The 22005-nt window shown below is 59.2% G+C and overlaps 9 protein-coding genes across 9 annotated transcripts; 5 read left to right on the top strand and 4 right to left on the bottom strand.

The window, feature by feature from the left end:
- Positions 1-496: 496 nt before the first annotated feature.
- Positions 497-2393, bottom strand: J3D65DRAFT_672343 (ubiquitin carboxyl-terminal hydrolase 2; the record flags this gene model as incomplete). The annotated part of the gene is made up of 6 exons (XM_066803488.1): positions 497-865; positions 929-1387; positions 1448-1782; positions 1847-1936; positions 1992-2228; positions 2288-2393. 6 exons carry the CDS (start codon positions 2391-2393, stop codon positions 497-499), a joined length of 1596 nt encoding a protein of 531 aa, XP_066650321.1.
- A 1116-nt stretch (positions 2394-3509) lies between these two features.
- Positions 3510-6215, bottom strand: J3D65DRAFT_163512 (glucose-repressible alcohol dehydrogenase-like protein transcriptional effector). The gene is made up of 3 exons (XM_066794191.1): positions 5030-6215; positions 4601-4976; positions 3510-4547 (listed from the first exon to the last, which is right to left on the bottom strand). The coding sequence occupies exons 1-3, from the start codon at positions 6099-6101 to the stop codon at positions 3725-3727; spliced, it is 2271 nt and encodes a 756-aa protein (XP_066650322.1). The 5' UTR covers positions 6102-6215; the 3' UTR covers positions 3510-3724.
- Positions 6216-7354: 1139 nt separating this feature from the next.
- On the top strand, positions 7355-9090 carry J3D65DRAFT_163570 (S-adenosyl-L-methionine-dependent methyltransferase). Its single transcript, XM_066794192.1, has 2 exons — positions 7355-7497; positions 7639-9090. Exon 2 carries the CDS (start codon positions 7769-7771, stop codon positions 8945-8947), a length of 1179 nt encoding a protein of 392 aa, XP_066650323.1. The 5' UTR covers positions 7355-7497; positions 7639-7768; the 3' UTR covers positions 8948-9090.
- Positions 9091-9312: 222 nt separating this feature from the next.
- J3D65DRAFT_672346 (uncharacterized protein) lies at positions 9313-9678 on the bottom strand (the record flags this gene model as incomplete). The annotated part of the gene is made up of 3 exons (XM_066803489.1): positions 9313-9329; positions 9397-9540; positions 9621-9678. The coding sequence occupies 3 exons, from the start codon at positions 9676-9678 to the stop codon at positions 9313-9315; spliced, it is 219 nt and encodes a 72-aa protein (XP_066650324.1).
- A 543-nt stretch (positions 9679-10221) lies between these two features.
- J3D65DRAFT_672347 (uncharacterized protein) lies at positions 10222-11746 on the top strand (the record flags this gene model as incomplete). Its single annotated transcript, XM_066803490.1, has 4 exons — positions 10222-10675; positions 10744-10752; positions 10878-10990; positions 11132-11746. The coding sequence occupies 4 exons, from the start codon at positions 10222-10224 to the stop codon at positions 11744-11746; spliced, it is 1191 nt and encodes a 396-aa protein (XP_066650325.1).
- Positions 11747-12789: 1043 nt separating this feature from the next.
- J3D65DRAFT_641778 (uncharacterized protein) lies at positions 12790-15934 on the top strand. Its single transcript, XM_066801916.1, has 2 exons — positions 12790-14516; positions 14568-15934. Exons 1-2 carry the CDS (start codon positions 12998-13000, stop codon positions 15743-15745), a joined length of 2697 nt encoding a protein of 898 aa, XP_066650326.1. The 5' UTR covers positions 12790-12997; the 3' UTR covers positions 15746-15934.
- Positions 15935-16274: 340 nt separating this feature from the next.
- On the top strand, positions 16275-17372 carry J3D65DRAFT_641783 (ClpP/crotonase-like domain-containing protein). Its single transcript, XM_066801917.1, has one exon. It carries the CDS (start codon positions 16394-16396, stop codon positions 17024-17026), a length of 633 nt encoding a protein of 210 aa, XP_066650327.1. The 5' UTR covers positions 16275-16393; the 3' UTR covers positions 17027-17372.
- A 104-nt stretch (positions 17373-17476) lies between these two features.
- On the top strand, positions 17477-19857 carry J3D65DRAFT_163772 (uncharacterized protein). The gene is made up of 3 exons (XM_066794193.1): positions 17477-17729; positions 17790-19059; positions 19129-19857. Exons 1-3 carry the CDS (start codon positions 17636-17638, stop codon positions 19739-19741), a joined length of 1977 nt encoding a protein of 658 aa, XP_066650328.1. The 5' UTR covers positions 17477-17635; the 3' UTR covers positions 19742-19857.
- Positions 19858-20363: 506 nt separating this feature from the next.
- On the bottom strand, positions 20364-21807 carry J3D65DRAFT_681476 (ESCO1/2 acetyl-transferase-domain-containing protein; the record flags this gene model as incomplete). The annotated part of the gene is made up of 1 exon (XM_066803735.1): positions 20364-21807. Exon 1 carries the CDS (start codon positions 21735-21737, stop codon positions 20364-20366), a length of 1374 nt encoding a protein of 457 aa, XP_066650329.1. The 5' UTR covers positions 21738-21807.
- Positions 21808-22005: the final 198 nt, after the last annotated feature.

The raw sequence follows: 22005 nt of genomic DNA on the forward strand, positions 1-22005 counted from the left end.
TACGCTTCCTTGGTTCTGCCACACACATGCCCACCATCCATGGAAACTGCACATCATCAGTATCTACCAATACAGCACTTGAGAAAAAAAGGCTCCGAGTCAGCCACCAAGGCCGAATAGAAAAAGTCAAATCAACTCATTTGAATACTTACTCAACGACGCTATAATAAGAGAAACAGGTATCAAAAACACGAACAAACAGCGCCCATGCGGCTTCCAGAACGAATAAAGGCGTAAGGTCCGTGATGCACTGGGAGCGAAGAGAGGACAAGGAGTTGTGAGGGAAGGCAGAATGTTCAAAGACGACGACAACAGCGTGTTCGACCCCACCTGCACCGCTCTCTTTCTTGCACCGTCATGGTATGAAAAAGAAGGCCAACAAATGCTCCCTGAACTCCGCGAAAAATGCTCGAATCAAATGTCCCTCAAGCAGCACAACAAGAAAGCCAAACGGGTGAAGTGTGATGACGAATGGCAGAGGTGGAAAGTTTCATCTTCACTCCAGACTCCGAACGACGTAAATGAGAATGTAAGCCTCAGCGCGCAAGACGTCGGCTTCGCTGGCATAGACGACCTTGCTATCGTCGAACATGAACCACTCGGAGCCCTTGCGGCTGTAGCTGACATAGTGGCCGGAATCCATCTTGCCCTTGTGGACAATGACGCTCGAAAGGTCGTAAAAGACCATGGGCGTGCGGACACTGGGGTCTGGCGCGACTACGCCACTGCCCTTGGAAGGAGACGATGAGGCGGTGGCGGACGTCGATGTACGTGCTTGGACGGTGTAGGGGTACATGTCGATGGTGAGGGGGAACGAAGTCCGCGTTTCGAGTTTGGTGGATTGTGATTTCGTGGTTTCGAAGCGCTGTGGAGGCGTTGGTCAGCCCGCGTGCAAAAATGGCTTTTGGGCCTGGAAGGAGGAACATACCTTGAGATGGAAGGAGAGCACAGGGGGCAGATTCTTGATACTCAGCTGCTTTGTTGCATTCTGCTGTGTGCCACCACAATTTCCACAGCTATACTCTTGCGCCGACAGCTTCTCCTTGCCCGTGTACCGATCGAGACAGTCCCGCAAATCAAGGGGCGGCGGTCCGTCACCAGATTCCCCGCCTTCCAGCTTGCGTTTTTTGGCCGTAGACCGCAAATCGAGAGACAGATCCATAAAAGGTTCAGTGACTGTAGTAGTGTTTTTGCACTTGTCGCAGTTGACAGTTGACTGGTATTTGCCATAAAACGTTTGATGGATGAGGCACGAGCATTCCGACTCTTTGGAGTTTTCCCCATTGCCGTTACCGCCGTCGCTGCCGCCGTTTTCGAGATGGAGGTTGTTGAGGATAAATTGCATGTACTCGTGGGCGTCTTGTTGTTGGTAGCCAGCGAGACCGCCCTGCGCTGTGTTAGTCTCTGCTGCCACAGGCTTGTTGGGTCTTCTGGAGTTATTCTGTACCTGTGCGATAGTCCAGCTCCCGAGCAACATGTTGACGGCTCCGTAGCCCTCGGTCTTTTCCAAGGAATAGTACTCGGTAAAGATCTCGTCCAATGCGCAGCTCGTGCACGACTCTTTCTCACACTCTTTGGACGTATGGCCTTCGCCCAGATAGAATGCCTTGATGAATGGATTATGTATCAAGCACTGCAACACGACACTCATGAAGCAAGTGTTTCCCATGTTGTACAGGCCGCGCAGACCGATTGCGCGGCACGGGGCAAAAGTCGAGTTTTGCGCGACCAGCTTGTAGTCCTCGGGCGTCATGGTTTCCTCGAGCTTCCTTTTCTTGCGGCCTGCGTCATGGTCAGCTACAAGGTCTCCATTGCATTCCAAACAGGTCCCGTGTATTAGACTCACCCTGCAACAGGCGCACATTCTCAAGTGTTGGGTCGTAGATAAAGTCCTTGCACTGTTGGCAGTATACGTAGCCATGCTTCGATTCCACAGCTACCCAGGGTCAGCTTTTGCCCCACGCATTATATGCCAGACTGCGGCGACATACAAAACCCATGACGCTTGGTCTCAAAGTGCTCGTCTCTCAGTTCAGGTGTGAAGATGCCGACGCATTGCAGGCACATGTATGTCGGCAAGAGGGTGGTGACCGAGGATCCGTCCCCATTGAGGTCGGTGCGATGGGTCTGCGGTATTATGGGATGGCCTTCGAAGATTGTCTGGACAATGTTCGTGTACTGCTGGACGAGGACTCTGCGACGCTCGGCGAATAGCGGCTCAAGGTGTTCTATGAGAGGCGTAAGCAAACAGGGCCGAAGAGATGCGACGCTCGTCGCCAACACTTACCGCAACCGTAGAGTATCTGTGGAAGATTGCTTGTCCCCGTAAGCAGTTTGCCCTTGGCTATTTTGGCATTCGCCGCCGGGCCTGTCGTCTTGGGCGCGTTGTCCATGGTGGGGTGTGCGCCGGTGTTTGTGCGCTGCGGATGATGAGCTGCGCGGGCGGCGCGAACTACATATCTCCCATGGACGGCAACGACCTGAGCGAAGTCGAGGGAAGTTGGTTGGTGAGTCGAGTAGCGTACCGCGAGGCGACGTAAGATGGGTGTTTGGAGATGGTCGTGCTGAGCGGCAGGGACCTGCATGAGTCGCCGCAGATCCGAACGCGGACCATGCGGGAACCCCGACGGAGCCACCTGTGCTCGCAACTTTGTCACGACGTCCAGTTCTAGTTCAATGACCATTGCTGGCGTAGTTCAGGCAGTCGAATGCTCCTCTCGAGTAGATTCCAAGGCGCTGAAATCAATCATTCCTTTCCCATCTTTCATAATGGTTGGTGACCAACTGGACCAACTCCTTTCATCTTTCAAAGCTGCCAGTAGCTCTGCCAGGGCAGCCGTTGAGAAGTTTCACCTGGACGAGGCTTTTATCTGCAAAGAAAGAAGTTAAAATGTCAACGGCAGCTTCGTATGACTGCCATCACCAAATTCACCATCTGGACACAAAATAATCCATTGATTTATGGCGCGCCCATGCGAAGTGACGGCAGAAAACAAACAAGAGCACATAATACATGTCAAAACGCCCTTCAACAACGACAGGATAGACAGAATGAGGAAGAATCAAGGCAGTGCCCCTGGAACCGTGTGACGCCGCCAGCCTATTCTCTTTGAAATTGATGGCAGTAGTCATTTCTTCTCGAGTTACCCAACTGCTGCTGTTGCTGCTGCTGCTTGTTGCAAGAATTTCTTGAAGGTTTGTGTGTGTGTGAGATGGTCTCCCAGGTGTTTGTGTGTGTGTGTGTGTGTGTGCTGCGTGGAAGCGCTCGCTCCTCAACTCCAACCAAACCGTCCATCTGACCAGCCCAGATTTTCGTCCAGTCCGGCGCCCGGATCCGAACGAGATGCTGAAAAAAGATTGAGAGAAAGTCGAGAAGAGCAGGTTGTCAGGGGGGGTGGCGACAGTGAGAGATGGCAAGTGGGAACCCAGGAGGGTGTAAAAGAGAGACTAGTGTCGGACGACATTGTAGAAAAGGGAGAAGGAAACAATGGAAAAAAAGCAGAATAACCACGACCAACAACGCAGGCACATCGCAGTAGATAGAGAAAAAGGATGAGAGGAAAACGCAAAGAAGAGAGAAAGAGGTCCACATCACACACATCAAAACCGGTTGATCAAGAAATCCGCTAATGACCACGTAAAGGGAAAACAATCAAAAGAAAAGCCCCATGGCCCCCCACGCGCGCCGAGCCCGAAAAACAAAACTAGTCACATCACATCCGTTTTAGCGGCGCTCGCGCTGTGGCCCAAAATCCGCCTCGACCGTCTTCTTCTCCTTACGCCCTTTGAATGTGAACTCGGCCAGCAGTGCCAAATGGTCGCTTGGGAAGTGGTAGTTGGGGAAGCCGGGCACCCGCTGCATATACTCCTTGTCGACCTCGCCCAGCAGCCCTGTTGCGTTGAGCGCAGTCGTCGAGTACCAAATGTAATCAATGACGCCGGTGAAGCCAGGCGTGTAGTTGGTGAAGCTGAGCTCGCCAATGTTGGAGTAGCTCGACTTGAGCGCAAATGGGTGCGACATGCCGTTCTTGGTAAAATGTCCATAGTTGTACGTTCCCAAATCCGAGTGGTCATTGGAGAGTTGCCCGTGGGCAATGAGCTCGTAAACACCAGAGTCGGGGGTCGAGTTGAAGTCGCCGCAGAGGACCAGGGGCATTTGCTCAACTTTTGTGTACACCTGCGATGGTGCTGGTTCTGGTGGAGGCTCCGGCGGCTCGGTTTCGCCGTCCTTGTCGCCATTCGCATACCGGTAAGGAGCCTTGTCGAGACACGCCGGCCAGTTGACATACTTTTCCGTGAGCTTCTGAATTTGCTCCATCAGAATAGCGGCTTGGACGACCTTGACGTCCTTGAATGCTGGGTCCCAGTAGACGTGCGCATTTACCAAAACCAGACGAGCTCCGGTCTGGCGGTTTTCCAGGAAGGCGGCCACGGCAATGTTGTCGCGAGGCATGACTCGGTTGAAAATGTCGTGCTCGCCCTTCATGTCAGGCCGGTTGATTGCGAGATTCCCGAAATCAATGAGTTGCTTGTCAAGGAGGATGAATCTAAAACTATAATCAGCGCCAGGTCTTGGAATTTGCATCTCACTACGACATACTTGCTGTTCTTGTAGAAGATGGCGCAGCCGTCCACAAGCTTGGCCTCCCGTTCAGTCATGGTTCTCGCTCGTGCCTTTGGCCAGAAGACTCCCTTGTAGTCATCATGGGCCAGAGAGCCTCGGAAATACTCGTTGTAGCTCTCCGAGTCAATTTCCTGGAGGCAGATGATGTCCGACTCGCGAGCCCTGAGTTCCTGCAAAATCAGATCCCGCCTGTGCTCCCACGCCAGTGCTGCCGACGGTGTGTAGCCGTAGTGAGACTGTGTAGCCATTCTGTCGCACAAGATGTTGTAACTCAACACCATAAACTTGTCTTCGGGAGTCACGGGGGTGTCGTCAAGGACGACCCAATCACGCTCAGCCGGTGGCTCAGGCCCTGCAAGAAGTTAGATCCCAACAGCAATACTGTCGTAAAATGTCGCGACTTGCCTGGTGCTTGTTCACGGAGGTACTTGATTAGCTCCGTGGTACCATGCTCGACCACAATATTCTTCATCTGCTCATCGAGATTAGGGTTGCCCTCAATTCCAAGCATTTCCAATTGGTACAAAGAGCCCATCTCGTATGGCAGGGTCTCGATGTTGTTGTCGAACAGCAGCAGCTCGCGCAAATTGACCAGCATACCAATCTCGGGAGGTAGCGTCCGAAGCTCGTTCAACGACAGGTCCAACTCTCTCAAATTCCTCAATCTGCCAATGGCCGGAGAGATGAACGTGAGCTTGTTGTAGTTGAGGTAGAGCTTGGTGAGGAAGGTATAGTCGAAAAGGGCCGGAGATAAAACCTTGAGGTTCTGCCCGCCAAGGTCCAGGGCTTTCCATATCTGACCATCGTCCTTCTCAGCATCTTTTGCGGCACGGTGGCGCTCCTCCTTTTCCTCCTTTACTATGCCGTTTGTCTGCCCCGACACGATGCTCTTGTTTGTGGAGGGATGGTTCCGCGCGTGAGAGTGGGACATGGTCATCTCCCTTGCGTGCTGGGCGTACTGGAGCTGCAAGCCCCAGTGTTCGTTGGGTGGCTTTGAGAGGCTGCTGTGGACGCTCCCCGGGGTGCCGTTTTGAAGATGGTTGCCAGCAAAGTGGGGCGTCGCATTGGTCAGACCACCCGACATGGTGTGCTGATGGTTTCCAAAATTCGCGCCATGTGCGCTGTGGGCCGAGTGATCTTGGTGTTGGGGATGCTGATGGTTCTGGTGTTGGTGGGTCTGGTGCTGTTGTTGGAACTTGGCCAGATTCATCTGCATGGCGAAGCGCTGGTGCGAGTTGCCATTCAGCATGGCGTGTTGGCCTTGCTGGGCGTGTGGTTGATTATACATGCCGAAGGGATTGTGCGCCGGCGACTGAGGCCCCGGAGAACGGTTTGGCGAAGGCGCGTCGGGATGGAAGCCTACGCGGCCGCTTGTGACAGGTGAGCCAGTCCGCTGGAGATTTCGAGGCAAATGGTTCTGCTGGTTGAAGAAGAACTGTCCGGCTCCCTGCTGGAACCGAAAAGGACCATCGGCCATCAACAGCTGAGGGAGGGTGTATTGAAGTGTCTGGGAGGAAGAGGACTATCGCTATCAATAGTTGGCGCGAGACCGCGGGAGAAGGGTGCAGCGGCAACGGTTAAGTGAGCGGAAGAGGTTCGGAACGGAGTCTCCTTCGCCTTAACATGAGCGACCAAGCAGCAACCACTCATCAAATGAATGTCGAGTAGTTTTCGGCAGCGGCGCGGCCCGCTACTTGCGCATAGAGCTACCTCGTGTGGACCAAGGCAGGCAAACGGTGTGGCAGACGCGGAGGGCAGACGGCGGGCAGTGAGGCTATCGGGGTGAGGGCGTCGAAGGGGAATATATGCGCAATCCAGGCGGCAGAAGCACCGAGGAGTTGTAGACTTTGTAGGGGTGAGCAAGTCAGCACAGGTTGGCGTCGAGGTTGGACGGCGTGGTGGCTCGATGACGAGACTCGACCGAGACGGACCTTTGACGATCTTTGGAGACTCGAGGGAGCAGAGCAGCTACCGGATGCTGCAGCGGTAAGCAATGGCTCCAAGGCGCTGAAGAGCAAAGAATGCTGGAGACGACGAGAGGTGCAATCGTTGGCTGATGGTGTTGGCCGCTGTCTTCGCTCGAGCGCACATGGAACTGGAACGTTGCCGCCCCTGCACGTGACCAGGCATAGGTCCCGCCGGCGCTGGCGCCAAGAAAAGATGCATGCCTTAGCTGCCTGACCAAACAACACTGGAAACATGAGCTTGCTTGCGTCTCACGTCAGAGCCTAGCTGCTCTGCCTATTTCTCATTCTCAGGTCTTCTCTCCTGTCTGCTGTGCGGTGCTCTGCGACTCTACTTTCTGGTTACCGACGGCCCATGGCCTTGGATCAGCTCAACCGTGGGTGCTGGACGCCTGCGCCGCGCCCATAGCATGCTCTGGAACGCCACAGCGGCCTGAGGCCGACTCTGGCAGCTCCTGGAGAACCGCGTCCTGCGCTTCAGCACAAGATTGATTGGAGCGCTAACACCTCGGTCTGCGTGCAACTGGCGCCTACCAGCTGAGCCTCATCTCCAGGTCGTCCAGTCGCTGGCTCTCCTGTCGTCACGGAAGCACGCTGTCACGGTCATCCACGACCACGGCTCTTCGCGACCACTCGACCTAAACCATTCCACCAACTCCGCCTCTCATCCCACATCATTCGTCCGCCCGTCCCCTGTCTCGTCTCTTCCTTGAACAACCCCTCGGAACATCCATGCCTCGCCAGCCCGCGCATCCTCAGCTTGAAGGCGACGATTCATCTCCCCCGCGCGCTGCTGCGGGCAGCGGACCTCTGACCGACGTACGAGCGAATACAAAGTCCGACGAGTGGACGGCAGCAGTGGGGCACAGCACGTAGACTGCGAGCGGGCCGACCTGCAGAAATGGAATGGTATATGGTAAAGCCTGACTACTCACCCTGTCGCCGTTTTGCGGCATCAGGGGTTCAGCTGCCGCTGGAAGATCAGAGCTTCTTTGCTAAGGCCCGAGACTAGTACCGCTACCCAAATGTCTCCGCCGCTCAGCTTCGCAGACACAAGACGACGGCCACTACTACTGCTGTAAATGCCGACCTGGGAGGTTTCCTGACCGCCGCAACATCCACGACAAGCAACCCAAGTGCGCCGCCACAGGGAAATTACTTGACTGCCCCGCTGGCCTCCATGGAAGCCGCCCGCGGCTCGACGAGCAGCTCCTCGACCCACTCGACTGGCGAGAGCACCGCGTCGCTGCAGACCCCCTTCGTCATCCGACATGGCCGCCGCTATCTCAGGGACCTCCCCTACCCCCTTCCATGCGACCTCCCCGAGCTGCAGCGCCAGAACCTCTACACCCTGCTGCAAACCACCATTTTCGGCAAGGCCCTCTGCTCGCCGCAGATAAAGGAAAAACCACCGAAAAGGGTGCTCGAGGTCGGCTGCGGCAGCGGCTACTGGAGTTCGCTCTGCCACGAGTACCTCGCCAGCCTGGGCATCCACGACGTCGAGTTCGTCGGCCTCGACATCGTCCCCGTCGCCGCAGACCTGCGCAAGCAAGGCATCAACTGGCGCTTCGTCCAGCACGATCTCCGCAAGACGCCGCTGCCCTTTGAAGATGGCGAGTTCGACATTGTCATGTGCAAGGACTTGGGGCTGGTGATTCCGGTGGGGCTGCCGTCTCAGACGTCGCTCGAGGAATTCATTCGCGTCACTGCCATTGGCGGCAAACTGGAACTCTGGGACTGCGATTACGGAATCCGCTCTCTGTTGCCACACCCGCCTCCTCCGCCGGGCCAGAACGCCGAAGACGACGAGGTTGCCGCCGAAACTGCCACCTTTCTCATCTCGCCCTCGACCCCCTTTGCCAACCCTGTAAACAAGTACCTTGGAGAAGTCACCACCTGGCTGCACGATGCAATTGACAACAGGAAGCTCTACGCCATGCCGTGCTCGCGCATCCTGGAACTGCTGCTACAAGAGCCGGAAACGCTGTCAGACGTGGGATACCGCCGCATCGCGGTTCCCTTGGGGGAGATGCGCTGGGAGCGCGACGTCGACCGCGGCCTAGGGGCGCTGAAGCGCCGCGACAGCGAGCTCACGTCGACGACCAGCACGACCAACAAGACGAGCTCTGGCGAGGAGTCGGTGCTGACGGAAGACCAGGCGGCGCTGCGGCGCACGGCGCTCACGGTGGTGATTCAGTTTGTCGAGGGGCTGGAGCCGCTGCTCAAGGAGGTCAGCGGCAAGAACCAGGAGGAGTGGCAGCGGTGGTGGGGCTGGATGATGGACGACCTCGTGCAGAACCGCGGGGCGTCGAGCGGCGAGTGTTTGGAGATGGGCGCGTGGTGGGCGACGCGCATCTAAGCGACGACTGAAGAAGAAGCAGAGGATGACGAAGAAGGGGAGAGAGTAGGGAGGTAGTGGTAGCGGTGCTCTATACCCATTTACAGTTTACGCAATCTTTTTCTCATCATCGTCGCTTTCGAAGCAGGAACTCTGCTGCGGTGGTCATGGCTCCAGTGCGTTCGACGCCACGACGACTGCTACGCCGTCTTGTCATAGCGCTGCCGCAGCGTGCGATACCGTTTGAGATAGTACCTGATGGCCGCGCCCAATCGAGGCAGACGTCAGCCCGCCTCGCTCTGCACAGATGAAAACACATCACCTGTTCATTCATGTACTGTACTCCCAACACATGCTCTCCCGCCAATGGTCTAAGGCTGGAGTACTTACAGCGCTTCGACCTCTATATGCGGCAATCAGCCAGATGTTCAGATGGTTGCGGATAGGTAAATGCAGGCAACACAACGCACCTTTCTTGACGTACTCGGCCCGCGCGATGCCCCGCTTGATGGCTTCTTCGTCGCGCAGCGCCGCTTGGCTGGCGAAGGCGCGGTGCAGGCGCTGTCGGAAGAAGGCGTAGCCGAGGGGATAGTCGCGGCCGAGGTAGAGGAGTTCTGGAGTGTGTGTTAGAGAGGGTGTTGGGTGTGATTGGGGAGCGGGAAAGGAGAGGAGGGGGAAGAGGAGAAAATGGTACCTTTGTATATTCGGATGACTTGGTGGCGGAGGGTGGTGTTGATGGGGGGAGTGGTCATGGCGGTGTGCTGGAATTGAAGAGGTGAGAGAGACAATGTCTCCGCGAGGATGGGCAAGGATGCAGACTCGGGTTGGCGAAGTGTAAAGTGGAAAACGAAAAGTTTGGACGAGTCGAGTCAGTGGTTGCAGAGAGGAGGGGATAAGGTAGGTAAACGTCGAAGTTGGGTTTACGTTCGGCAGTGGCTGTGAATGACGTCGAAGACATGCATGGCGCGAGCAGTGCAGTGGGTGAGGTGTGGAGGAGCTGAGGGAGGGAGGGGGCAGTGGAGAGGATGCGGCCGTGCCGTGCCTGAGTGAGTGGCTAGTGCAGTGCTGGGGAGGGCAATCAATCCCGCCGCGCGCCACGCGCCAACCTGACGACGCGAAATCGACTCTGAGGCGAACCGGCCATCATCCATTTACAGCGTCGGGGAGGCTGTCGTTCCATTTACGCGCTTCGGTACATTTCGCGGCTCGTCAACCGTCGTCCTGTTCTTTGTTTCTCTTCTCGTCGTCTTTTTGTCCATTCTGCCTTTTCTCGCCCCATCACCACCACCAGCAGCATGCGCCCCACCAGCAGACTCCTGGAAAGATGGGAGTCGCCCTACGCGCTCCCCCAGAAGCTCAGATTCGACTTCTCCAAGAACCCCGGGTGGGTGACGCGATTCCGGTCATGGTCATGGCAGAAGACGCTGCTGTCCAGCGAGCTGGGCCAGGCCTGGCCGGCAGAAATCGCAGACGTGCCCGAGTTCCAGCCAAACCCGCGCATCGTGATCGGCGAGGACGGCGGCTGGCTCTCCTCGGTCAGGAGCCGTCTCGGCAGGTGCATCTCGTTCGGTCTGGTCACGCCGAGGGTGCGCCAGGCGGGCAAACTGCTCAGGACCCTGGGTGCTGACACTGAGACTGCCGGCTGGCGCGGCTTGACTTTGAAAAGATATGGCTTCTCGTTCAACGAAGGCAAACCCTACTCGCTCCTGGTCCGCGGTCAACATCCCTTGCTCAAGCGGGCGCTGGTGCGTGAACATCCTGAACATGGAGATTGATGGGTTGGGGCTGACGCATGGTGTTCTTGCCTTTGATTACAGACCACCAAAGTAAGATTCAATCGTCCCATCAATTAGCGTCAGGACGAATCCGCTAAGAAAGAGTCGTTCAGGGTATCATGACCTTTGCAACAGAGCTTCCTTGGTTTTCTCATCTGACAAACGTCGTCTTGTAGGTCACTTTGATGATTTCGTGTACGAAACATTGCTGGAGAACCAGCGAATGTACTGGTTCCGGAATTTCACCATGTCAAAATTCGGCCACGTGAGGGGCAAAGAGAAGCTGCCGGTAATCTGGAATTCTATCCACCATCCCCACGGACCGTACGACATCGAGACCAACGAATTGCACACCAGCATATTTGATCAGGCAAGTCGACGCCCGAGACTCATCGTGCGATGGCCTTGCTGACCGCCGTTTGACGTGCAGCGTGGGCCGACGGGCAATCTGACAGTCTGCCACCGGCTGCGGCCCGGATTCGTCAGGCCGGACGGGACCATGCAAAACCACTTTAGCATTGACAGTCTGGTGGTGAGCGCGCGGCAGGAGAGAGTGATCGCACAGGCAACGGCAAGCTTTTCCTTTGTGGCCAGAGTGCGCGTCCCCGAGCCGGAAAGATTCGACGAGCTCGTTGCACACTACTTTCTGTCGATGATGATGGATCAGGAAAGGCTGCGGGCTCACACGGAAAAGAAGATTAGTAAGATTGAGGATGAGTTGCGATCGATTGAAAAGAGCAGCTGGGACAGAGAGGGTGCCGTCGAAGACTTGGGGACTGCGGCAATGCCCGAGCAGGCTGAGCAGGAGGAAGAGGTGGGAGAGGATGCAGTGGAAGACTTGGGTTCCACGGCAATTCCTGAGCAGGTGGAGCAGAAGGAGGTGATGGGAGAAGACGCTGTCGAGGACTTGGATACTACGGCAAGTGCTGAGCAGGTGGAGCAGAAGGAGGTGCAGGGACAAGACGCTGTCGAGGATTTGGGGACTGCGGCAAGTGCTGAGCAGGCTGAGCAGAAGGAGGACGTGGTGAAAGAGGGGAATGCATGAAGACGATACAAGATGGCAGCAAACAGCACAGCAGCAGGCAGAAGCGACCAACCCAAGACTTCCAACCATGGCGCGTGATCAATGGCAAGGAACAGCAACAGCACGGCAGCAGGACGACAAGGCGGGCAGCGGGCGGATGTAGAGGTGGAGCAATTGGTCGAGGGTGGTGATCATTTCCTAGCGACTGTAGAGTTGGGGAGCAACCTGACCACGGCCCGGGATCAAGGGCTGCGGGCAGAGTGCAGCTCACTGCCCACTAGGCCTGTTCAGCGGCGAGCGGCAGACGCAGAGGGGCGTGATACGCTGGAGGGCGGGTGAGTCATGATAAGACGGCATGTTGCGATGCTGATGGAGAGGGTGGTGTAATAATAATGTACAAGTACAGAGTATGCGGTGAAGGAGGACCTGAGGTGAGCCAGCCCAGGGGAGACGAGTGAGGAGTGTGAGGTGAACCGAAGGAGAGAAGACCGCAGCTAGGCCGAGTTTGGGGCATGTCGACATGGGAACAGAGGCAACAGAACGGCCAGCTAATTAAACACGCCCGACCAACGGAAATAGTATCGAGACGATGAAAAACGAAAAGGAAAAAATATTCAGGGCACAATGGGCCGGCACCAAGCCCTGTCGCCGGCCTACCAGTACTTGTAGTTACTCCTCCTCAGACCTCAGCACGCTCCCCCCGACCCCGACCCCGACGCACTGCCGTGAGAGGTCCAAGCTACAGTACCTACAGTACCAGACCAGACCATCTCCCCGTCCGTCTCTTCGTTTCAAAAACCTTACAACCTACCTATTCACCACCCACCCCGACGCCACTCCCGCCCACCCTCCCCCACCGACCTCTAGCCTCCCCCCCCTTCGCAAAAAAGGGCTTGGAACCCCAGCTCGGCTTGTCGCACGCTCTTGCTGTCGTCGAGCCGGCCCTGGGTCCTGCAAGCCGTCGTCCGCGGGCCGCTGATGCCACCGAAGGCCAAGAGGAACGCGGCCAACACACACAAGCATGAGAACGGCCTCGCTCTCCCCGGCAGGCGCATCCCCAAGCAACGCTCCCACAACAACCTCCACGCCGCGTCCCACTCGTCGCCCTCGCCCTCGCCCTCGCCCTCGCCCTCCTCCTCGCCCTCGCACGCCCTCGCAAATGGAAACTCCTCCCCCGCTCCGCCGCACCCGACGCGCCCTGATCTGACTTTGCCCGTCGACTCGACCGGGCCTGGCCATGCTCTGCCGCACGCGACATTGTCAGAACAAGCCATGCCGGAGGATTTGGCCGCCACGAGACTCCAGCCTGCGAGGGACCGCACCGCGTCCGAGGCCTCCCACGACAGCGCCTGCCTGGACGCCGTCAATGGCGCCCTCGACGCTCCATCGCGACCCTCGCTGCCACGCTCGCCCGCCAATGGCCGCCGCAGCTCCATCGCCTACAAATCCAGCTCTGCCTCGACGGCCATGACCATCATTTCCTCGTGTCCAGTCTGGGACGTCGTCGCCATCCTCATCATCTTGCTCCAGCTGCCCTCGACCGTCCTCACCGTCATCCACCTGCTCTTCGCCACCCTCACCTTCGTCCCTCCCAGCAGCACCGCCTCTCTCTCCAGTCTCCCGAGTTTCAGCGAGGTTTTCAAGGGCTCCCAAGGAATGCCGTCGCTGGGCACAATTGTCATTTGCGACTTGTTCGCCCTGATCATCTGGGGTTTCCTCCCCATGTTTGCTCAGGGCATCGCCTTCGACTTGGCCCAGGCCGTCATTGCCATTTCCCTGGGAGGCGCGGCGGCTGGCAAAGGCGGCGTCTCGCAGAGCGTGCTGGTTTGCGGAGGAATCATATTCTTGTCTCACGCATATCATCAGCGATCCATTCGGCACTACGTTTTGAAATACCTTCACTTTGTCCTGTCCAAAGGCGGCTTCCACGTCTTAAGCCCCCCGGCGGCTGAGTCCATGTACCCCGAACCGTCACACATGTCTCACGGCTGGACCCGATCCGTTCTGGGACTGCACATTCTCTCCCAAGGAATACTTCGCCTCGGGCGCCGCTGGTTCATTGCCAAGCAAGACAGATCTCTTCCAACAACGACGAGCAGGAGACCTGACGCGGACGGCACCTTGGCCACCCAGCTTCCCCGGAGTACCCCCGACTCAGCCATCGAAAGCAGCATAGGCGCCTCCGCCGATGGCCGACATCCTGGCCCGTCCCCTGCAGGCGACGGAAGAGAGAGGTCTTTCAGTTCCAGTTCGAAGAAGAAGAAGCGACAAGCAACCCAAGTCAGGAGCCAACAGCCTTTCTGGGCCGCTATTGCTAGTACAAAAGTTACATTTTGGAAGGAGGTTCAGCAGAGCAACGACTCTACTGACAGCCACGAGGCGAATTCAACGGATGTTAATCACATAGGCAACGCTCATTATCGAACGGGGGAGGATCGGGTTTGGATTCTGGATGTGGGCGCAACGGAGATTACCTTTTGGGCCAACGCGGCGGAAAAGAATTTTGAAAAGGAAAATGGAGGTGAAGAGCAGGAGTCTAGTCTTGGGGCAGGGATCGACAAGTTGAAGCCGTTTTACGTGCGGCTCAACGGCACCAACTGGGCGTCTACGAGCATCACAGAGGCTGGGTCGGACAACCGGACAAGCGACGGGTCTACGGGCAAGTGGTTTGGCAAGATTTTCGGTCTCACGTCCTCGCAAAACTACAAGTGTGAGTTTGTGAGGACGGTCGATCGGACGACCTTTCACGCCACGAGCCTCATTACCCAGTCTGCCCCGAGCGCCGAACAAGGTATGATCTTTTTGCTGTTCCGTTTCACGAGAGGCTGACGCGTTTGGTAAGCTGCTGTTTCACCGCCGGTGCATCAGTCCCTTCGCCCGCAGTCACCCCGCACGCTGCTGAGGAACAACGTCTCGAACCTGGAGCACGAGTTGCAGGAGCTGAAGAGCCAGCAAAAGAGGAATCAAAAGTCGCACGGCAAAGCCCTTGCTGCAGCCAAGAAGGAAGTCGACGCCGTCGAAAGCAAGATTCAGACGTCCGGTGGTAACGATGACCGGCTCAAGCAAAAGAAGCGTCAACTGTCCGAGGCGATTCGTCAGGCTGAAGAGGCCGCCGCTGAGATGGCCCTGCAAAACTCGACTCTGGCCAAGATCCCCGAAGCCGATTTAAACGAGTACCGCGCTGCTGAGAAGAAGTGGCTGGGTCAAAAGGACCGTTTGGCCAGGGCAAAGGAGGAGTTGAAGCGGACTGCGAGCGAACTCGAGAGGGAACTCGCGTCTGCCGAAACCGAATACGCGTCGACCGTCAAGAAGCGAGAGCGCCTCCAAAGCCGCCAGACGAAGCTCAACGAGCAGCACGATCGCCTCAGCACGCTCAATGCCCAGGATCAGAGTGCGCACGCCCGCAAGCTTCACGATCGTGCTTCCCTCATGTCCTCCCGAGCCACGCACGAGCAGCAGTACCTCAGCCAAATCATTGCCAACGAAAACCAGGCGTTGGACCTTCAGAGTAAGACCTTGTACTTGAACCAGCAAGTTCAGCATTTGCAGAACCTGCTGCAGCAGGGTGCGGGTCCGTCGGTCCCGACGACTCCCGAAGGTCCGTTGCCTGGCACGGGATCCACGACCAACAATTACACGCCCGTTTTCCAATTCCCTCCGCTGGCTGGGCAGTTGAATGGCACGCCCGTGTCTCTTCCTCGCGAGAACCGCGGTCGCTCCAGCTCCATGCTCTCGGACATGAGTGGTTTTACGGATCACAACGTCGACCCGCCTCCAGCCTACACTCCGTCGATGGCCCCTGCGTTTTTGGGTTCTCTTAGCAACGGCCAGTTTGGCTCGTTCAACACGTCAATGGTCAATGTCGACGTGCGCAAGGGCAGCAGCGGCAGCAGCGGGGGTAGCGGCAGCGGCAGCGGGAGCGGCAGCAGGGCTGGCAGTCAGGCTGACCCGGCCAGCCCGGTCAACAAGAGCTTGCCCAGTCCAGTCGGCACCGCGGGCGCTCCAATTGGTAGTCAGTAGTTGTAGCAGCAGGCTTTTTCGCCCGTTCCCCCGGTTTGAGGAGCTGGTCAGTGTGGAATTCATCCGTTGATTTGCTATGTGAAATCATTACGTGTGCAGTTAGTGTCCGTGAATTTGATAGGTCACCGTCACACGCCAATGACAATCCAAAGCAGCTGGTTGGAGAAAGCTCGGGGCAAAGTTGGCGCACTGACAAGGCGGCGGAGGAGCTAGGTCTTGTCAAGCTTGCTTGCTTGCTGCAGGGCGGGGCAATCCAATCCAGAGCGAAACCGTCAACACCATGGCACCAGTGCTCCCTCGCTCCTCAATCTTCGCCCGGACGCTGCTCCAACACGGCCGCCTGCGCCATGCCGTCCGGCTGAGCTCCAGCTCGCCCGGGCCCTTGGTCAAGCTCACGAGCATCCCCGCGCCCCACTGCGGCAGCATTCGCATCCTGTCGCTCAACCGCCCCGAGTCGCGCAACGCCATCTCCAAGGCGCTGCTGGCCGAGCTGGCGCACCACGTCGACCAGGTGGCCAAGGAGGGCCAGGGCCAGAATCAGACTACTCGCGCGCTGATTGTCGCCAGCGACGTCGATGCCAGCTTCTGCGCCGGCGCGGATCTCAAGGAGCGCGCGACCTTTACGCCTGAGCAGTGCGTCCCCGCAAAATGTTATACTACTACCTCGTCGACGACCTGTGTTTGGCTGACGGACGCGCAAACAACAGGACCAACGAGTTCCTCAGCTCGCTACGCGGCACGCTGACGTCGCTCTCGCGGCTCCCGATCCCGACCATCGCGGCCGTGTCGTCGCTAGCCTTCGGCGGCGGGCTCGAGCTGGCACTGGCCACGCACTTCCGCGTCTTCAGCAGCAACGCGGTGGTCGCGCTGCCCGAGACGCGGCTGGGCATCATCCCCGGCGCCGGGGGGACGTACCGGCTGCCGGCGCTCGTGGGGCTGAACCGCGCGCGCGACCTCATCCTCACGGGGCGGCGCGTCGCGGCGCCCGAGGCGTACTTTTTGGGGCTCTGCGACCGCCTCGTCCAGGTGCTGCCCGAGGACGTGGCCGGCGATGCGGCGGCGCCGCGCCGGAAGGTGCTGAGCGAGGCTGTCCGGCTGGCGACGGAGATTTGCGAGGGCGCGCCCGTGGCGATTGCGGCGGGCATGGCGGCTGTGGATGGGTGCGCGGGCGGCGAGGCCGTCGAGAATAGCATGTACGATTTGGTGGTGCAGACGGAGGACAGGAATGAGGCGTTGCGGGCGTTCATGGAGAAGAGGAAGCCGGTGTTCAAGGGGCGGTAGGTGGCACGCATGTTCGAAATAATCAGACATCGCCGGTTTGCATGGCGGCTGTGTTAGGGTCCAGCGTGACGAATCGTCGCTGTGGCACCATTGGGATGACAGATGGAGCCGCGTCTTTTTTGATCAACCCGGCTATAGCTGCGGGCTGGTGAAATGGGACAAACGGACGGCCAATGGGTGGAGTGGTTCTGTTTCGCTGATGCATGTTCCGAGCACATGCTAGGGTGAGGTGCTCAGTAGCGTCAGTTTGCCGTACGTCGGGCAAAGAACCGCGCCTCGCGAGCCTTTTGAGAGGCGTGGGAGAATTCATCATCGCCAGAGCGGATGTCGTCCGCCAGTTCCGACGGGACGCAACGTTCAACAAAGCACTGGTCGCACGGCAGCAGTGGGGTAAAGTAGGTGTGTAGTAAAGCTGTAGGGTAAAGGCGGGTGGGCGGGGGCCAGGGATGTGTGACGTGGGATGCGTAGATCGCCGTGATCCACCATCCATCTTCTGTCCAGTCCCAAACCAACAACATGCCTGGATCCCGGCATGTCCTCTCTTCAACCTCTGCACCTATGATACTGCTCTAGCTCTGCCCGCATCCTGCCCTGCTCTGCTGCCTCGTCATGTCCGGCAATCCCTTTCGCCGCTCCGTCGCCCTCAACACCGCCACCACCGGACTCAGCGGAACCGCCTTCAACTCTGGAAACAACGGTCCCCGTAAACCCCCCACCGCATCCGCTGCCCAAATATCGTGAGCTGCGACTGACCGCCCGCCAGTGTCGAGCGTCTCAAAGACAAAGAAGCACGTTCGTGTCGCCTCGCCGCCGCCCTCTCCACCGGAAACGTCGAGCCCAGAACCAGAGCCAGAGCCAAGGCCAGATCCGGTCTTCGTGAGACGACTGAGCTCCTCTCACCATGCCGGATCGCCTCCTCCAGCTGCCTATCTGGCCGACGATAGCTATTCCGACGGCACCGCCAACGAGCCATCCGACGACAGCCCCGCCGCGAGAGATGACGACCCAGACGACGCGCCGCTAAAGACGAACGCCGCCGACATACGCACGAGCATGGACTCGGCACCCACGAGCCCTGGCGTCCCGAATCCCTTTGCACGAACGCTGGAGACAATCGAGCAAGGCTCCCGCAGACCGCCCGCTCGCAATGACGCCCAAGGCCAGTCTGGCAAGGCTGCTGCTGCTACCCGGGCATCCATGGACGTCGACTCGTTCAAACGGCTGCTCTTGACGGGCAGGGCAGACGCCGAATCACACGCCGTCTCCACGTCGACGGGGGCGACGATTCAGCAAACTCCCGTGGCTTCCGCCGACGACACTCGCGGCAGCGCCGAGCTGTCGGCCATTTCGAGACACGCACTTTTTGGGGCCCTACACGCCGGCGGACGGGACGACTCCCCACGCAGCTCCTACGAGAGGTCTGCGTCTGACGGGGTGGATGATGACGACCACGCCACGCTCATCGGCGGTGGGAAGAAGCCGGACAAGAAGAAGCCCCCGCCGCCGCGCCACAAGCACGGCAAGTCGATAACGTTGACCAAACGCGGGCCGCAAGTGGTGTCGTTCGCCGACTTTGCGCCCTCGTTCGTCTCGCAGGAGAACAAGGACTCGATCGGCCGGCCGCGATCCCAATCGGACGTAAACAAACCGCTTCCGCCGCGTCCGCGCGCTGCGTCAGGAAACGCCGAAAAGGACCTGCCGGTGGTGCCGCAAGCCGAAGCGCTGTCAATAGAGACGCCAGACGCTGCTCCTCCTCAACCGTCATCGTCGCCGTCGCAGCAGCGCCGCAAACCGCCCACCCCGCCGCTCAGCCGCCGGTACAGCCAGCTCCGCTCCGTGGCTTCCGAACCGCGCTCGCGGAGCAACTCGACGTCGGCGTCGGCGTCGGCGTCGTCGGCCCCGGACGAGCCGTTCTCCGACACCAACGCGTCGTCGTCTTCGCCGTCGCCGGGCACGCCGCAGGCATTCAATCAGAGCAGTGGAGGCGGTGGTAGTAGCAGTAGTGGTGGTATTGCGGGAAGTAAACCGCCCCCGCCGCCCCCGGCCCGCCGCTCCGCCGCCACGTCCGTCTCGTCGTCGTCTGATCTTTCCAACACCATCATCGCCACGCCCAGCCGCTCCTCGTCGCGCCGCTCCACCGCCTCGTCCATCCACCAACCCACCCCGTCCGCGTTGGCCGCTGCGGGGACCGCCCCGTCGACCGCGGCCCAGCATGCCTCGCGGCCCCTCCGCCTCTCCTCCTCCGCCCTCGAAATGACGCCCTCGTCGACGACGACCAGCGCCCACAACGCGCCGCCGCCGCCGCCCCCGCCGCGCCGCGGCAGCTCGAAGAGCAGCTTCGACCTCCCCCGTCCGAGCGCAAGCGTCCTGGCTGCGGTTGGCTACGGCGGCAGCGGCAGCGGCAGCGGCGGTGCCAATTCCGGCCCCAACAGCCCGACGCTCGTCCAGAGTCGCAGTCGCACGGCGAGCGCGGGGAGCGAGCGGCTTTGGGAGGTCAGAGCCGAGGAAGAGGAGGACGAGGAGGAGGGAGGGGGGCGTGGTGGTGGTGTGGGGTTGGGTGTCAGCGGAGCACAGGGGCAGGTCCAGAGACACAGGCAGAGCGTCGATATGCTGAGTGAGTTGGATAAACTGCAGCGAGAGGTCGAGGCGTTGAGGGAGAGGAGCGCCGGCGCTGGCGGCGCTGGGGCGGCGGCGGCGGGGAGGAGAGTCAGTTAGCTGTCTGTTTGTGTGTCTGGCTGGCTGGCTGGCTCTTTGTCTGGCTGTGCGCCCTTGTTTGGTGCGTGGGTGGGTGGGTGGATCCATGAATGGGTTGGGTGCGATGCTTGCCGTGCACATATGTAGGATCTCTCTCCCTCTCCCTCTTTCTCTCTTTCTCCCAGGCAGGCAGCTGGCAGGAGACGGTCGAAGCTGCCACACATCACGTCGTTGACAGGCAGGGCGGACAGGATGGGATACGGATGGCAGCACACTGAGCAGACGGGCCGGGCCGGGATGGGATGGGATGGGATGGCGTTTCGGGTGTACTGTATCTACGTGGCTGCGTATCTAGGAAAGAGTCTATCTACATCTACATGGTTGATCTTCTGCGGATGCAGGAGGAGTGGTGAGTGGATTTGGTTTGGTTTGGTCCGAGTTGATCTGTCGGATGGGGAGAAGTGGCAGTGGGAAGCAATGGTAGTAGAGGGTTGGGATGGATACGACTCGCCTCGCTCTCTCGCTCGCTCGCTTGCTTGCTTGCTTGACTTTGTATATGTATGTATTGACATATGTACACCCCTTTCCATCCCCCCCCCCCCCCCCCCATCCCCCTCTCTCACGCCGTTTTCCAGTCGTCACATCACCAGTACACCAGCAACCCCCTCCCCCCCTCTCCACCAACCCACCGCACGCCCAAGCGCCTCCCCATGTCCGTCGGCTGGCTAAAAGCAACCCTATCTCTCGGCACGGGCGGCGCGCCGTAGCCGTACACGAAGCAGCGGGCGGCGGCGTCGAGCAGGGCGCTGCCGACGCCGGCGCGGCGGTGGGAGGACGACGTCCAGATGCGCGAGATGCCGAGGTGTGTGGGGACTTGTGGGGAGGGGGAAGGAAGGGTGGTAGAGGCAGGGGTTGGGTGTGATAGGGGAGGAGGGATGGTCGGTTGGGATGGTATTTGGGTGGTAGTGCTGGGCTTGACGTCGTCGTCGTCATGATGGTAGTGATATTGGGCAGAGGAGATGCGTTCGGCCAGGCAGAGGCCGATGCATTTGGTCCCGCGGACGTAGAGGAACGCTTTGTAGCGGTCGGCCATGGCAGTCGTCGACGTCGTAGTGACGGGAGAAGGCTCTGGGCTTCTGGAGTCGCTGGTCGCCTTTGCATCGACACGTTCATGCGCAGTTGCACTCTCCTTCTGCCGCTCCTCCACTGCGCATGCGGACGCTGGCGCGGCAGGTTTAGCTGTTGGTATTGGCGCCGGTGCGGCCTCGACCTCTACCTGCGACCACAGCTCGGCCTCCGCAATCTCAACGGCGCCCAGCTCCGCCCGCACGACCTCCATGACGCGCGCGACTCGATTCCTGGCCGCCGCGCCGTCTCGCCGGCTCACGACGACGACGCAATCGCCGTCCGGGCCCTCCCACACGCGCTGGGCCGCCGTCAGGCCCCGCACGAAGCCGCGCCCCAGCTCGACGCCGCCTACGTTTTGCGCGTGGAAGGCCTTGTGCAGCGCTGCGTCTTCGCTGTTGGACGGCACGTACGCCATGCCGCATGTCGGGCACGTCTTTTGGACGGGGGCCGTGCCGAGATCCAGTTGGAGCTGTGTCAGGCGCGTTTGTTTCCTGGCCGTCCCGCTGGTTTTGCGGCGCGTGGCAACGTCATTGGCGGAGCGCGGTTGCAGTGGTGCTGCTGCGGACTTTTTTGTCGTGCTGTCGGCGGTTTTGGCATGTTTGCGGGCGAGGAAGGAAAAGACGGGGCGGCGCTTGAGGAGGATCGGGGAGGGCGAGGTCCGTGGAGGGGCGGGAGGTGACGATGGCGGTGTTGAAGATGGGAGCGCAAGCTCTGAGACTTCGTCGTAGCTTTGCGGCTGGAGCGGAGGACTGGACGGTTCGACGGGAGCGGGAGCCGCATTGTCGTTTGTGGAGGGCGCGTCGGGAGATGCAACGCGCCGCCGCTTGGACGGTGGCTCGTATGTGGGTCGAGATGTCTTTCCCTGCCGCGAGTAGGTCTTGAGCGCCATGTGTGAGCGCTCGGGGCGGATGGTGCGAGCAGATGGTGTTGAGGGTTGGAGGTGTAAGGATGAGTGAGGTGCGGAAGACGCGCTCGCACGCGTTCTGGCGACGCGTCGACGAGCAAGGTTCCGTTGCCCTTGGTTGCTTGCTGAGTCAGCCCGTACCGACATCAACCCCCCCCCCCCGACTTGACTTGACTGTGACTGCCAAGGAAACCATCACATGCACTTCGACATCAAGGCAAAGACGCCCTGGATGGGCTCCTTCCGTCCCAAA

This window comes from Phyllosticta citribraziliensis, assembly GCF_038025025.1.
Source record: "Phyllosticta citribraziliensis strain CPC 17464 chromosome Unknown J3D65scaffold_15, whole genome shotgun sequence".
NCBI classification, from domain to species: Eukaryota; Fungi; Ascomycota; class Dothideomycetes; order Botryosphaeriales; family Phyllostictaceae; genus Phyllosticta; species Phyllosticta citribraziliensis.